Source organism: Sceloporus undulatus, chromosome 3 (assembly GCF_019175285.1).
Source record: "Sceloporus undulatus isolate JIND9_A2432 ecotype Alabama chromosome 3, SceUnd_v1.1, whole genome shotgun sequence".
NCBI classification, from domain to species: domain Eukaryota; kingdom Metazoa; phylum Chordata; class Lepidosauria; order Squamata; family Phrynosomatidae; genus Sceloporus; species Sceloporus undulatus.
Window position 1 is genome coordinate 21906078 of NC_056524.1, and position 14065 is coordinate 21920142.

The 14065-nt window shown below is 39.9% G+C and overlaps 1 protein-coding gene across 6 annotated transcripts in view; it reads left to right on the forward strand.

Moving 5' to 3' along the window:
* The window catches only part of YAP1 (Yes1 associated transcriptional regulator), a 119739-nt gene that overhangs the window by 92607 nt on the left and 13067 nt on the right, over positions 1-14065 (forward strand). For 2 of the 6 annotated variants that reach the window (XM_042457586.1, XM_042457589.1), the window contains 2 exons: positions 617-807; positions 3229-3276. In XM_042457586.1, coding sequence (XP_042313520.1) covers positions 617-807; positions 3229-3276 — 239 coding nt within the window. The remainder of the gene's footprint in view (positions 1-616; positions 808-3228; positions 3277-14065) is intronic. The other 4 variants (XM_042457587.1, XM_042457591.1, XM_042457588.1 and 1 more) reach the window with 2 other exon arrangements.

Below are 14065 nucleotides of genomic sequence, written 5' to 3' on the forward strand. Positions count from 1 at the left end.
GAACAGATCTACCTTAATGGCCTTTTTAAAGGCCACCAAGGGTGGTAATGTGGTGGATCTCCTCTGGCAAGTCGTTCCATAACCTTGGAGCAGCAGTGGAGAAGACCCTCTGGGAAACAGTGGACAGTGCATTTTTTAGACTGAAGTAAATTCTTCCCAGAGGATCATAAGGGGTGAGGCGGACAATATGGGAGAAGGTGCTCCCATAAGTAGTCAGGACCCAAGCCATGTAGGGCTTTAAAGGTAATAACCAACATCTTGTATCGTGCCCAGAAACTAATAGGCAACCAGTGGAAGGATTTCAGGACGGGTGTTATATGATCAGTTCTTGAGTAGCAAGCTTTAGATATACCCCACCTCTGTTGTAACTTCTGTTGCAGCTAAATATGCCACTGTTATTTATCAATTTAAACTCTTATCTGCTACTTCTGCTTCCTAAAAAGTCTGCATATTTGGATGCACAAAGTGGATCATAGATGAAAATGACATCATTACACATCTGTTGGTTTCTTTTACCTGATGATGTATTCCTTTTGGACATATACCTTTAAATCCAGCTTTTTGAACAGTGCCTTAAATTGTTTTAAAATGCTTGTCCTATTGTGTGCCTCCACAGCTATGAGCCAGAGAATCAGCCAAAGCACTCCAGTGAAACCACCTCCGCTAGCTCCCCAAAGTCCACCTGGTGGTGTTCTGGGAGGTGGCAACTCCAATCAACAGCAGCAGATGAGATTGCAGCAGCTGCAGATGGAAAAAGAAAGGTTACGACTGAAGCATCAAGAACTGCTTCGGCAGGTGAGGCCTCAGGTTAGAATGCACTTCCATTATAATACAGTCTGTTTTGTGTGCATGCGTGGCATAATGTTTGCCAGCTTATAGTGATGGTAGCAAGCATTGACAAATTGGGTGAGGAATTTATACTTTCATCATGCATGGAGAGTAAATATTCAGCCTTATGTGTTCTAAAGAATATTTCCTCCTTGGATGAATTTCCCATGCAGGCAGCCTAGCTGCAAGCAAACAGAACTGCCATAGCTATGCACACATCTCAGGGTCTGTGACTTTTTCAGAACACTTCTGCGTGAGTGTATGTGCTTTTTCTGTAACTTCTGGTATAAGGGCTGTTTCCTTGCACTGGTGCTTTTTTTCATCTCTTAAACCTCTGCTATGGGCACAACAACCTGCTGGGATGCCTTGCAAAATTATTAATCCTTTGCATGGACATATCTGTTCCTGCTGAATTTCCCTGCTTCATGATGAAAGAAACATGGAAAATGGATCAAGCCTTGCTGTGTTTTTGCTTCTGATTCTTTTGCAATTTTGCATACTTCTGACACAGCTTGTTGATAAAAACAAAACTATTCTCCTTTTGGCTAATATTTTGTTCCCAGCAGTGACCAACAACGTACTTTTGAAAGCTCACCTGCAAGGGAAGATATTAGCCTTGTTCCCTCTAGTACATTTGGTATTTAGAGGTGTTATTGCTTTTGTAGGTGGAGCAAATAGTGGAAACACTATTTAGTTTCCTGGTTCATAACCATTGATAGACCTGCCATCTGAACTTGTCTAAAAGTTTTTTTTAAAAATCCATCATAGCCAGTATCTATCTCCACATCGTATGGTAGAGGGTTCTAAAAGCTAGTTCTATATATTTCAGTTTTGGAGAGCCCAGATCTATTCAAAACTCCTGTTTGTAAATTGCAGGATTATAGTCATTTGGGCATCTTAGATATAAACTTAATGATGTTGGTTTAAGAATAATTGGGGGGCGGGGTTATAGCAGATGTGAAAATCATCACCAAACCATTTTGCTAATCCTTGATGGTGGATACAAACTGTAGCAAAGTGCATGCCAGTGGACTATTTAAACATCCCATTATGAACATTTTCTCTGTATCATTCACATGGCAGAAAATGGAGGTGTGGAGAATCATATAGGTTAGGTAATGCTATTATTATTCAGCTGAATTTTTAAGGGCCTAGCTCCCTTAAAAGTGCAGTGCACCCGCACCATATGTGGCTTTCAGCTTATACTGAAGCCGCACTGTTATCAAAAGAATGGTGCATGTTCCGATGGCGTGCACGCTGTGCCACGCTGCACGCACGAGCCCTATTGTTTTCAGTGATGCTCAGGTATGTGCATTTTTTCCCTTATGCTGGGGGTCAGGTCTGAAACGCATCCCCTGCATAAGGGAAGGACCTACTGAAAATGGATTAACTGAGTGTCTTGCCTCTGGTTTTAGTTACTACAGTATCTAAAATGTTAATAAATGTTTCTTCTTGGTTCAAATATAGGTTGATTTGGTACTTTTTTTTTCTCTTTTGAGTTTGTTTTTTGCTTTCCTTTCATTTTTGGTAAATAGGGGTTTGGCCCTGAAGAGACAATGAAGCTTACTTTCTGGAACTTTTGCTTTTAATCCTTGCTTCCTATCCTAGATCTTTTGCTAATTATTGATTAGCTTCTTGTTTCAAGTCTCTGACATCACTTTTGCAAAGTTTATGGGCATCACAGACATCTGACTTCTTTGAGAGAATTCTATTGAACTTTCCCTCCTTTTCTCTTTGGGTGATGGGCTGCGCATTATACAATATTTTCATGCTTTTGGAGATCTCAGGCTTTTGCCGTCGTCATCTCTTGCTTTTTCTGCACTTATTCTGGAGTCTAACTCTTCTTTATATACTCACGGAATATTAGTAGGGATAACTGCTTTGTTTAACTGGATCATTGCAGGATGTCTCTTGCCTTCTTTAAAAAAAAAAACAGTTATGAAACATTATCTTGGGACAAGTTTAACAGCTTTTTTCAGCTGAAATGGCTTGGCTTTTCCTGTAACTGCTTCGCTATTAATCCTCAAACAAATTCATATGCCACCATGCAAGCATGCTTTTAGATAAGGCTTCTAATTTTGGATTTCTTCTTCAGTAACTTCTTGAGAAGTTTACTAACTGCAGACCAGGCAGTGTCTGCTGCCTTGATGTCCCCTTCTTTTTGTTCCCTGTATGTTAAACCAACATGTGTTCATGTGCTCTGTAAGCACCCCTAAGCGTCTTGTTCCATTATACAGCAGCTTTTGTCAGCTCTTAACTCCCTTATCCTTTGTCATCTTTGGCTGTCATGGGAGCTTGCCTCTTCAGAATGCTAAGATGTGTTTGTCAAATCAGCCTTCCCATCACAACCATGAGGAGCAAAAAAGTAATGTTTCTCCATCTTATTTCTTTTACTCTTAGGCATTGCGGAATATCAATCCAAGCACAGCCAATTCTCCAAAACGTCAGGTAGGCTCCTAACAAATGTTTCAGAAAACTAAGAAACATTTTTTTTTAAACTTAGAGCAATTGCTCAAGATGCTTGGGCTACATGAAGCTGCTTTGCTTTTTTTAACCCCAGCTTGCAAATAAACCCAGTGTGCTTGAAAAGGAGTTCTGTGTATCTCAAAAATTGTTACTAGTACTGTCTTTTGAAGAATAGGTAGTTTAATAAAAGACAAGTGGTCATGCATATTTCTCCCACAAATGCAATGCATTGATTTCCAAATAGTATTTGGAGATTTTTAAACAGCCTGCATGGCCATCTGTCGGGAGCACTTTGATTGTGTATTCCTGCATGGTAGGGGGTTGAACTGGATGGCCCTTGAAGTATCTTCCAGTGATTCTCTGTCTTTTTTGTTGGGCATAGTAATGATGAGGAAGATACTGTATATAGTTGTCAAGGTCTATGTCTGGCATGTGAACACTTTCCAATCCTTCTACCTTGCCCCAAAAGACAGATCCCCAAGTTGCCTCAGCACTTTTCCTGTGTGACTGAAACCTGACATTCTCTCAGTAAGTCTTACAAACCATACCTCTAGTAGCATTAGAATCCACTGTTGACATGTATAGCCATCCTTAGAACTTGATGTCAAGATGTTTTGACAGTGTAATATTAACTATCATTTTTCTTATTTTCAAAATTTCAATACAAGTGTGTCCCATCTAGTTAACTGTCTGATATTCCACATAAACATTCAGTGTGATGGCCCTGGTGGCGCAGTGGTTAAATGCCTGTACTGCAACCATTCACTCAAAACCATAAGGTTGCGAGTTCAAGACCAGCTAAAGGGCCCAAGCTCGACTCAGGCTTGCATCCTTCCAAGGTCGCTAAAATGAGTACCCAGACTGTTGGGGGCAAATTAGCTTACTTGCTGTTCACTGCTATGATTTTTGGAATAGCAGTATATAAATAAAACAAATTATTATTATTATTTATGTTTAGGCAAAAAATCTTTTAAGCTGTATATCATCAGTTTGTTACAGTCCAGAATTCTTTTCCTTGGCCATAGTTGAGATGGTTTTACTTGCATTGTCTGGTCACAATATAAAAAGTTTAAAAAGCTATGGGGGGTGGAGGTGGAGTGTAATATTAGTGTATCAGCTGTTTTGCTTTTACTAGATTCCACTACTTGTCTTAGCTTTCATTAGTGCATATGTCTTGGTAGAAAGCTCTGTCTTCACTCAGTGACGTTTTAGTGTGCTGTGCAGCAAATGTAGAGGAGAGCTCAATAGTTTGAGCTGCATCCTACAGTTGGCTAACTTAAATATTATATTCATCCACTCCATGCCATTTTAATAATCTAATGTTAATAAAATGAGAAACTTTTTATTAACACACACACACCTGCATGTTAGTAGTTAAGACCCAAACACTTTTACAGAGATGCTGCCTCTTATCTGCCTTTTTATCAGAAACCTTTGGTATTTTTTCATTCATTTGCTTCGTCTTCAAAACCTATGGGATTTGCCCCAAATTTAGAATGTTTAATCTTAGTTCTTGTACACAATAATACTTGGAATCTTCCCCACCTCTCACATTGGGGAAAAGTGTGGTCTGTTATTTAGTAGAGTTTTCCATCTTCTCCATCCTTCACTGTGAATCATGAAAGAAACCACCTTCCACAACCACTTCTCATAGTTTGCTGATTTTATTAGGGAAATTATCTTTATAAGTCTAATGCATTACCTTTAGAACTAGTTGGAGTGCTTGTATTTCCATCAGCATTACTTCTCTTTGCAAGTCCAGCTCTCACTAGTGCTAATCTCAATTCCTGAATTCTAGCATGATTCCTGTTAGTTTATTGCTTTGTGTTTGAAAATATTAAAATCAAACTATTTTCATAATCTTTGAGTCTTGCCATTGCCCTTTCCCTCCCCTTTGGCAACCTAAAGTTCAACTTTATCTCTTGCTAGAATTCACATATGACATTCAAACAAAATAGATTTTAGAAAGGAACTTTGAAGCCATCTAGAGTATCTTCTTGCACTGACATAAGAGCCACTATGCTAGTCTGCTGTAAGCAGACTGTAGGAATTAACCATCTGGGCAAAATCAAAACAGTTTTCTCAGTAAGAAAGTTAGCAAGCTTGAAGAGAAACAAAATGGCACCACAATTATGTCAGTTTCACCTGGGGAAAACTGTTTCAAAGCTCTGTGTCTTGATAATTATATTCTTAATGGAAAGAAAAGTTCAGAAAGTTCTTTCATATACAGAAACTTGGAACATTTTTTACATTTGTGGAAATTGGCAATGCTCCAAAAAGCGGGTTGTTAGTGAACCAAATGGGTTATAAAGATCTATATTTGCCTGACCCTAAAACTCAGTTCCAGTTTGTTTTGGTGTTTATGGTTTAAATTGGCTGAGGTCATTTTTAATGATTTCTGGGGTTCAATAATATATCCAGCTGACCTTTGGTTTAAAAAATATAGTACATGGTGTACAGTCCTTATGCTCTTCATCATCTTCTGAACTAATCCAGCTCTAAAATTTCAGATTCTCAAAATATAGTACCATATGTTATTTGATTTCTTTTAAATTCGTTTTGCCCTGGATATAATTTGCAAACTCATTCTTCCTCCGTTTTCTATTCTTTTAGCTGCTAGGTGAGTACCGAAAATTAATAGTGAACTCTAAACTTCTATCATTCTTCCTTCAGGCTTTTTTCCTTTCCTTTTTTTTTAAAGATACTTTAGTGTTTTGATGTAAGCTGCTTTGGGACACAACAGTTGTCTCAAAGGCAGAATAAAAATCACAGCAAAAATATCATCCTTGGAAAGATAGAAACAGAACCCTGCAGTGTGTTTTATCCAAGTTACCACAATACAGTTGTGGACATAGTACAATTCAGTTTTAAAGGTTGGGTCTGATATCTGCTTTTGGGTTTTTGTAAAATGAGGAATTCACAGTATATAAGCACTTCACTCATTATTTAGCTGTGCTGATTGCCATATTATTATCATCTTTGTGGTAAAATTGCTGCTACAAAGATGTTCTTCTCTGTCATGTCAAAGTCTGGTTCTCAAGTGACATTGATAATATTTTGCGATTGTATGGATATCAGTCTGAATTGGTAGGGAGATACACACTGGACTATCTAACTTATCTAACTATAGGAACAAGCTACAGGGAAATGGCTTTACATTTATGAATTAGATTTAGTGGTGAGGACAAAGAGCTCACCTAGGTTATCCTCCTTTCTGATGTTCTGTTTATTGGATGTGATCTATGGCTCAGAAAACAGCCATTAGATTTTCACAAATAACTGCCCCCATTTGAACTGGTTAAACTTCTATTTTGTCTTTCCCAGCGCACTGTTACCAAAGGTTGATCCAAAACCTTCACCTCCTATTCTCATTGCTGCTACTATTTTCTTCTTAACTAGATCATTGTTTCAGGGCTGAATCTATATTTGCCCTGGCATGACACTACAGGTTCTGGCCATTTGAAAATTAAAGATCTTTGAAGGGATTCTGAGGGAAATTGCAAAGTTAATCCACAGACTGCAAATTAAGATGAGGAAAGGAAAAGACATATGTTTGGCATAAAAAAAGTTTAAAGGAAAGATGAAAATAGCAGATGTAAACAACTGGCTCCACAGATGGTACAGCCAGGAACAATTTGGATTTTTAGATCATGGTCTGTCGTTCCATGAGGGGGGACTTCTGGCAAGTTGCAATACTTGAAGAGGTGGCTGGTTGCATCTCACACCAGTTGGCAGAAACGTTTTTCCAACAGTCTCAAGAATTTGATCAGGAGGGCTTTAAACGTTATGTTGGGGAGGGAGACAGTATTCTGGAAGGCAAAAGGGCTGGAGAAAGTAGCTAAACTGTCACAGAGGGAACAAGGCAAATAGTGCAAGGAACCCAACACTGGGAGGCAAAAAAACTTGCACAGGCAGCAAGTGGGGGGGGGGCATGGTCTTAGATGTCTCCACACTAATGCACAGAACTCCTAGTACAACAAAGCAAATATGATATAATAGGCATCACTGAAACCTGGTGGGATGAGACTCATAAATGGAATGTAGGAATAGAAGGGTATAACCTTTTTAAGAGAAATAGGCCAAACAGGAAAGGAGGATGAATAGCACTATATCTCAGAGATACTTACACCAGTGAAGTGATCCAGGAAATCAATACAGTGGCGCCTCCGCATACGCGGTCTTTTTATAGGCGGCTTTGAGCATAGGCACTCAAAGCCGCCGGGGCGGAAGGGGCGGCGCGTCCCATTCAATTGAATGGGCGTGCGCACCCCTTGCGCCTCCCGTGCCGCCGCGCACGAGCCCCATTGGAAACAATGGGGCTCGAGCATAGGCGGACTTTTTTTATACGCGGAGGGATCTGGAACGGATCCCCCGCGTATAATAAGGTTCCACTGTACTGGAAGCCAGGTGGAAAGCGTCTGGATAAAAATTAAAGGCGAGGGAAACAACATGGATGTTATGTTGGGAGTCTACTACAGACCCTCAAGTCAGATGGAGGAACTGGGTGGTGCCTTTCTAGAATAGATGACTACACACTCAGAAAGGAGAGATTTAGTAGTGATGGGTGACTTCAACTATCCTGATATTTGCTGGAAGTCAAACTCAACCAAATCCTCAAGGTCTAGCAAATTCCTCAGTTGCCTCAAAGACAATTTCATTGTCCAAAAAGTGGAAGGGGCAACAAGGGGGTCAGCTAGTCTAGATCTGACCCTAACCAACAAGGATGACTTGGTTAATGGGGTGCGAATGGTGGGATCATTAGGTGGAAGTGACCATGTTCTCCTGGAGTTTGTTATACAGTGGAAAGGAGAAGCCAGTAGACTTTAGGAGAGCTTTTTTGGATATGTCCGCAGCAAAAGGAAGAAAAAGGAAATGGTAGGGCCACTGCGTGGAGAAGATGACAAAATGCTAACAGGGGACAGAGAAAAGGCAGAATTACTCAACACCTTCTTTGCCTCAGTGTTCTCAGAAAAGTAAATAATCTTTGAGAACTCTTGGAGAACAGGAGAAGTCCCAGCAGACTGGAGGAGGGCAAACATTGTCCCCATCTTCAAAAAGGGGGAAAAAAGAGGATCCCAACAATTATTGTCCACTTAGTCTGACATCAATACAGTGGGCCCTCTCCTTATGCAGGGGATCCGTTCAGGATCCCCCCGCGTATGGGAAAATCCGCCTATTCTTGAGCGCCATAGGATATAATGTCACTCGTTCATGTGGCGGAGCGGCGCACATGCACCATGGGCACACACACCATTGTTTCCCTCCCCAAGCGGCTTCTGCATAAGCTCGAAGCCGCATAAAATGCGTCCGAGCAAGGTGCAGGCACACTGAATCAGGAAAGATTCTAGAACAGATATTAAACAAAGTCTGTGAACATCTAGAAGGCAATTCCGTAATCACAAAAAGTCAACATGGGTTTGGGAGAAACAAGTCATGCCAGACAAATCTTATCTCTTTCTTTGATAAAATTACCAGCTTGGTAGATGAAGGGAATGCTGTGGATATAGTATATCTTGATTTCAATAAGGCCTTTCACAAGGTTTCCCATGACATTTTTGCAAACAAGCTTGTAAAATGTGGGCTAGACAAGGTAACTGTTACATGGATTTGTAACTGGTTGACCGGCCGAACCCAAAGAGTGCTCAACAATGGCTCCTTTTCATCCTGAAGAGAAGTGACCAGTGAGGTCCCTCAGGGCTCTGTTCTGGGCCCAGTGCTATTCAACATCTTTATCAGTGACCTGGATGACAGAATTGGGGGCATACTCATCAAATTTGCAGAAGACACCAAATTAGGAGGAATAGCTAATACTCCAGAGGACAGGATCAAAATTCAAAATGACCTGAATAGACGAGAAACCTGGGCCAAAGCTAACAAAATGAATTTCAACACGGAAAAATGTAAGGTACTGCACTTAGGGCGGAGAAATGAAATGCACAGATATAGGATGGGGTACACCTGGCTGAATGTGAAACAGATCTAGGAGTCCAAGGAGACCAAAAGTTGAACATGAGTCAACAGTGTGATGCGGCAGCTAAAAAGGCCAATGCAATTTTAGGCTGCATCAATAAAAGTAGAGTGTCTAGATCAAGAGAAGTAATAGTGGCAATGTATTCTGCTTTGGTCAGGCCCCACCTGGAATATTGTGTCCAGTTCTGGGCACCACAATTTAAAAAGCACATTGAGAAACTGGAGCGTGTCCAAAGGAGGGTGACTAAAATAGTGAAGGGTCTGGAAACCATGTCCTATGAGGAACAACTTAGGGAGCTGGGGATATTTAGCCAGGAGAAGAGAAGGTTAAGAGGTGATATGATAGCCCTGTTTAAATATTTGAAGGGATGTCATATTGAGGGAGCAAGCTTATTTTCTGCTGCTCCAGAGAACAGGACCCTGAACTATGGATGCAAGCTGCAGGAAAAGAGATTCCACCTCAACATTAGGAGGAATGTCCTGACAGTAAGGGCTATTCAACAGTGGAACACACTTCCTCGGAGAGTGGTGCAATCTCCTTCCCTGGAGGTCTTTAAACAGAGGCTGGATGACTATCTGTCGAGGATGCTTTGAGTGAGAGTTCCTGCATGGCAGGGTGTTGGACTGGATGGCCCTTGTGGTCTCTTCCAACTCTGCGATTCTATGATTCTATGATTTAAACATTAGAATTACCTTTTTTACTGTGAGAGTTGTCCGACTGTGGAATAGACTGCCTCAGAGGGTGGTGGACTCTCCATTTGTGGAGATCTTTAACCAGAGGTTGGATGGGCATCTTTCAGGGCTGCTTTAGTTATATGTTCCTGCATGGCAGAACTTTGGACTAGAGTGCCCTTTTCTTTTCCAGCTCCAAAATTTTATGATTCTAAGAGGTTAGCTGTTTTTTTGGGTAGAATATATAACAGTATCAGAAAGAAGGACAATAGTAGTTCCTGTTCCATTCAACTGCAGATATAGGACAGTTTGAAGCAAATAAATGAGAACATGTAATTGTGATGGGATTAAACAAAATTAAAAACTAAGGGCTGTAAAATTGCCTTTTCTTGAAGCTTGTAAAGAATAAACAGACTGAACAAGCATACATTTAGTGGTGCTGAGGTAAGTCAGATATCATGCCAAAGGGCAAGAAGATGATATTGTGCTGGTTGTATAAAATGTTGGATTAGCTCTCTTTACATTTCTGTAAGAGCATGTTAGGATGGTGTCTATCCTTGTTGTGTGTTATAAAATCAGTGATTCACTTCCCCTCCCACATTAATGCATGCTATTAATATGCAGAAATAAAATGCTTTCCTTTAGAGTTTTGCACTGTGACTCAAGCAGATAGAAATAAGCAAGTGTCAACCTTGAATATATTTACACCCATATAACTCAATGGGCCAACACAGCTAAGGAAATGGTATAGATTGACACCCTTTCATTCCTGTTGGAATGAAAGATGCACTGGACTGCTGCTCACAGTCAAAATTTTAAATGGGATTCTACATATGGTTTTATAGTTTGTGAAGGCGATCATAGATGTAAAGTGATACATAGGCTAAGACCATACCTGTTACAGTCTGAAAGGACTGCCTTTCTCCACATTAGTGTTGGCTAATGATCACAAGAGTTTTTAAAACTCTTTTAGTACCTTGAGTTGCTTGCCATTATAGCTCTAGGTCAACTCCAACCCAAGCACCTTTTTTTATAGAGAACATTTTGGTTGTGTTTGTGGTGTGCTGTGAATTGCATTGTGCAGAAAATTCTGAGGCTATATTTAGTTGCACAGCAACTCCTGCATATGTTTTTTTGGACCTCTTTAGATGTATGGTAACATTTTAAAGTGTTCTTTCCTGTAGAAAACATGGTGGATACATAACATTAGCACATTAAAAGATGTTTAAGTATGGGTAGTTAGTGTTATCTGCATGACAGAATTGCATTTATCAAATTGAAAAGGTTGGGTGGACTGCAATTTAAGTTCCAGTTATAATTGTCTCATGCCCCCCTAAAAATGAATTCCACCCAGTTTTATGGCAAGCACACTGAATTAGCATAATAGATTTTGACCTCAATACAGTATTATTTAATTTGTCAAAGCCAAGGCATTTGTGCTAATCTCAGTCTTGCTTTGTGAATGATCACCGTGTTCTGATCAAGTAAGTCCAAAGTGCCACAAGACTATTTTACGAGATAAAATAATTATTTTTCTTTTAAAAGTGAAATAATTATTTGTCCACTAAATAAATGAATGTAGATAATTTTAAACTTTTGGCATTTAGAATCTTCTAGATAGCAGAGAGTTTTGACAGTAGTTGCACCCTCACTTATTAACATGCCTGTGGTAGCATGTATCCCTTAGTTCTGCTTCATCCACCACATAGTAGGACATCTCCTAGCTGAAACATTGGGATTTTTAAAATCTTTGTTGCGTTTCTTTTCAATTTTAAGTCTGTTATGCAGCCCAGACTGTTTTTCAATCTAGGTTTTGTTCAATTCAGGTTAAATTGTAATTACTGTTCCCGCTTTTTGGCAGCCATTGAGGCTTATGGCCTCACAATCACTCTTCAAGTGCTGCCCAGCTTGCAATCATAAAATTTCCTTAGCCAATGGTCATACAGAGTGCTTCTCTGTTTGGGGATTTCACATAACATTGATGAGTGCCAAATCTGCTTGGGTTTTACCCCACAAGACAGACGTAAAATAGCCACCAAACTCAGATTTCTGTGCAAGGATATTGTTAAATCTATAAAGCCTACAGCCACAACAGCTGTCCGTTCCATCTGTGTGTCCTCAGCATTTCTTATTGTCTTAATAGCTCCCACCCCTGAGACCACCTACCATACCTACTGTCAGTAACAAAACTGTTGTCAACATTGATCTCTCCAGCTCTATTGGCATCAACCTTTACAGCCATTCAACCTGTAACAGCATCAGCAGCCAAGGTCCACAAGAAGAAGAGAAGGCATAAGGAAGAGACTTCCAAGAAATGCAATAAATATCTGGGAAAGGGGGCTGAGTTCTCAGGGGAGAAGCTTCCATCCTCATCTTTTCAAAATCTTCCTTCTGAGTGAGGAAGTATTCAGGTTTTCCTGAGACTGGTCAACCAATTCATACTTTTTAAAATATTCACCTTTTTTTCCCATTTCAAAATCTGCAGGCAGAGACAATGCCAACTCGCAAGCAGCATTACTTTTCCTAGGCTGCATAACTACCTCTCTGCCAAATGGTGAAGCATTATTTAGAATAGATCAATACACTAAATTGAGTTAAGTTGAGAAACCTGTTTCCCATTGTGTTCAGTCTAAGATGGTGCAATGACACTTTTAGTAAAGAAGTGTCTTTTTTGCTTCCATCTCTTTATTCTGGTTTGTCAGTGCTTGATAATGTATGTCTTTGGAATCTATTTCCACAGGATTCATTAAAGCAGTCTCATCTCTAAACCTTCTGGATTTCCCAGGAGTCACTGAATATTTTGTGGGCTTAAAAACCATTGGACTGAACACAACCTGCTCCGGTATACAGCTATAATCACTTGGATTTTCAAAGAGGTTTTGGACCATTAGCTGCTGAGGAGTCTCTGGAGAAATCTGTATCTTTGGCTCCTTTACGTTACTCATGCCAGTCAGATCAATCCCTGCTATATATCTTGCACCCATCTTCCTCACCTCTCTGTTCATTTAGGGCCCCCTTCTGCCAAGTCTATATTTCCATTTTATGTCTTACTGATAATTATTCAGTTAGCACTTGTATTATATCCCATAACTGTTTTTCTACATCTTGACTCACTATTAGTGTGATGCTATTCCTTCTTAGATTGCTATTTCCAGACTAAAAGACTAATTATTTTATTAAAAAAGGTCCCATTCCCTGCCACTTTAGTTTGTTCACCTCTTCAAGTATTGCAATGTGTGTATGTTCCATTTATTATTTTACAATTTCTAGCTTCTCATTACTCACGTTTCATGCATTCCATGTTCCTATTATAGTATATGTGTTGTGCAGCTTCAGACTGTCATGCCACCTCTGAACAGCAGCTGAACATCTTTTTAGTTTGAGTTCAGCACATCATTAGATGGAGCATTATTTGTACTTTTCCACTGTTGTTCTCAATAGCTGGTTGAGTGTCTTCTGATTTGGGCATCTCTTCTTCCAGCATTATCTCTTGCTTCATTTTGGTTTGTCTCATTATAGGCTTTTTATCGAAAATAGTTTACTGGTGCCTCCTTCCATACAGAAATGCTAATGTACCACGGTTATCTATGAGAGATCCTCTGCCAGTTACCACTACCACCACCCCACTACTGCTGGTGCCCAGTAGCTTCCCTTCTCTTCTATTGATGTATTTGTACAGTTAGCCTGGCTCTTCCACAAAACCCTGTCTTACTCAGGAGACTGTACCAGTAGCAATACTAGCTTTCAGCATCACCTCTTGCTTCATGGAAGCACACAATCCCACCATCACAGACAGGTAGTGCCATAGTCAGGGAGATCAGATATCATAACCACAAAGGAAGACAAGGCACCAAAAATGTAGGGCATTCAAGAAAAATGAAGGACATTACAAAAGAAAAGCTAAAAACACTAATATAAATGTAAATGCATGTTTCTTAGTCATGCTCAAAATAGAAGGCATTTTGGAATTCCTCCTGGACAGAAGGTCCTGAAATGTAGGACCTTTCCTGGAAAAGGAGGATGTCTGGTTACCCTGGCCTTAGTGGAAAGCCCATTTTATATTTTTCTAAAGCCTGAAATCCATTTCCGTTCCACTCAGTATGTGTATATTATATGTACTGCTGTTATG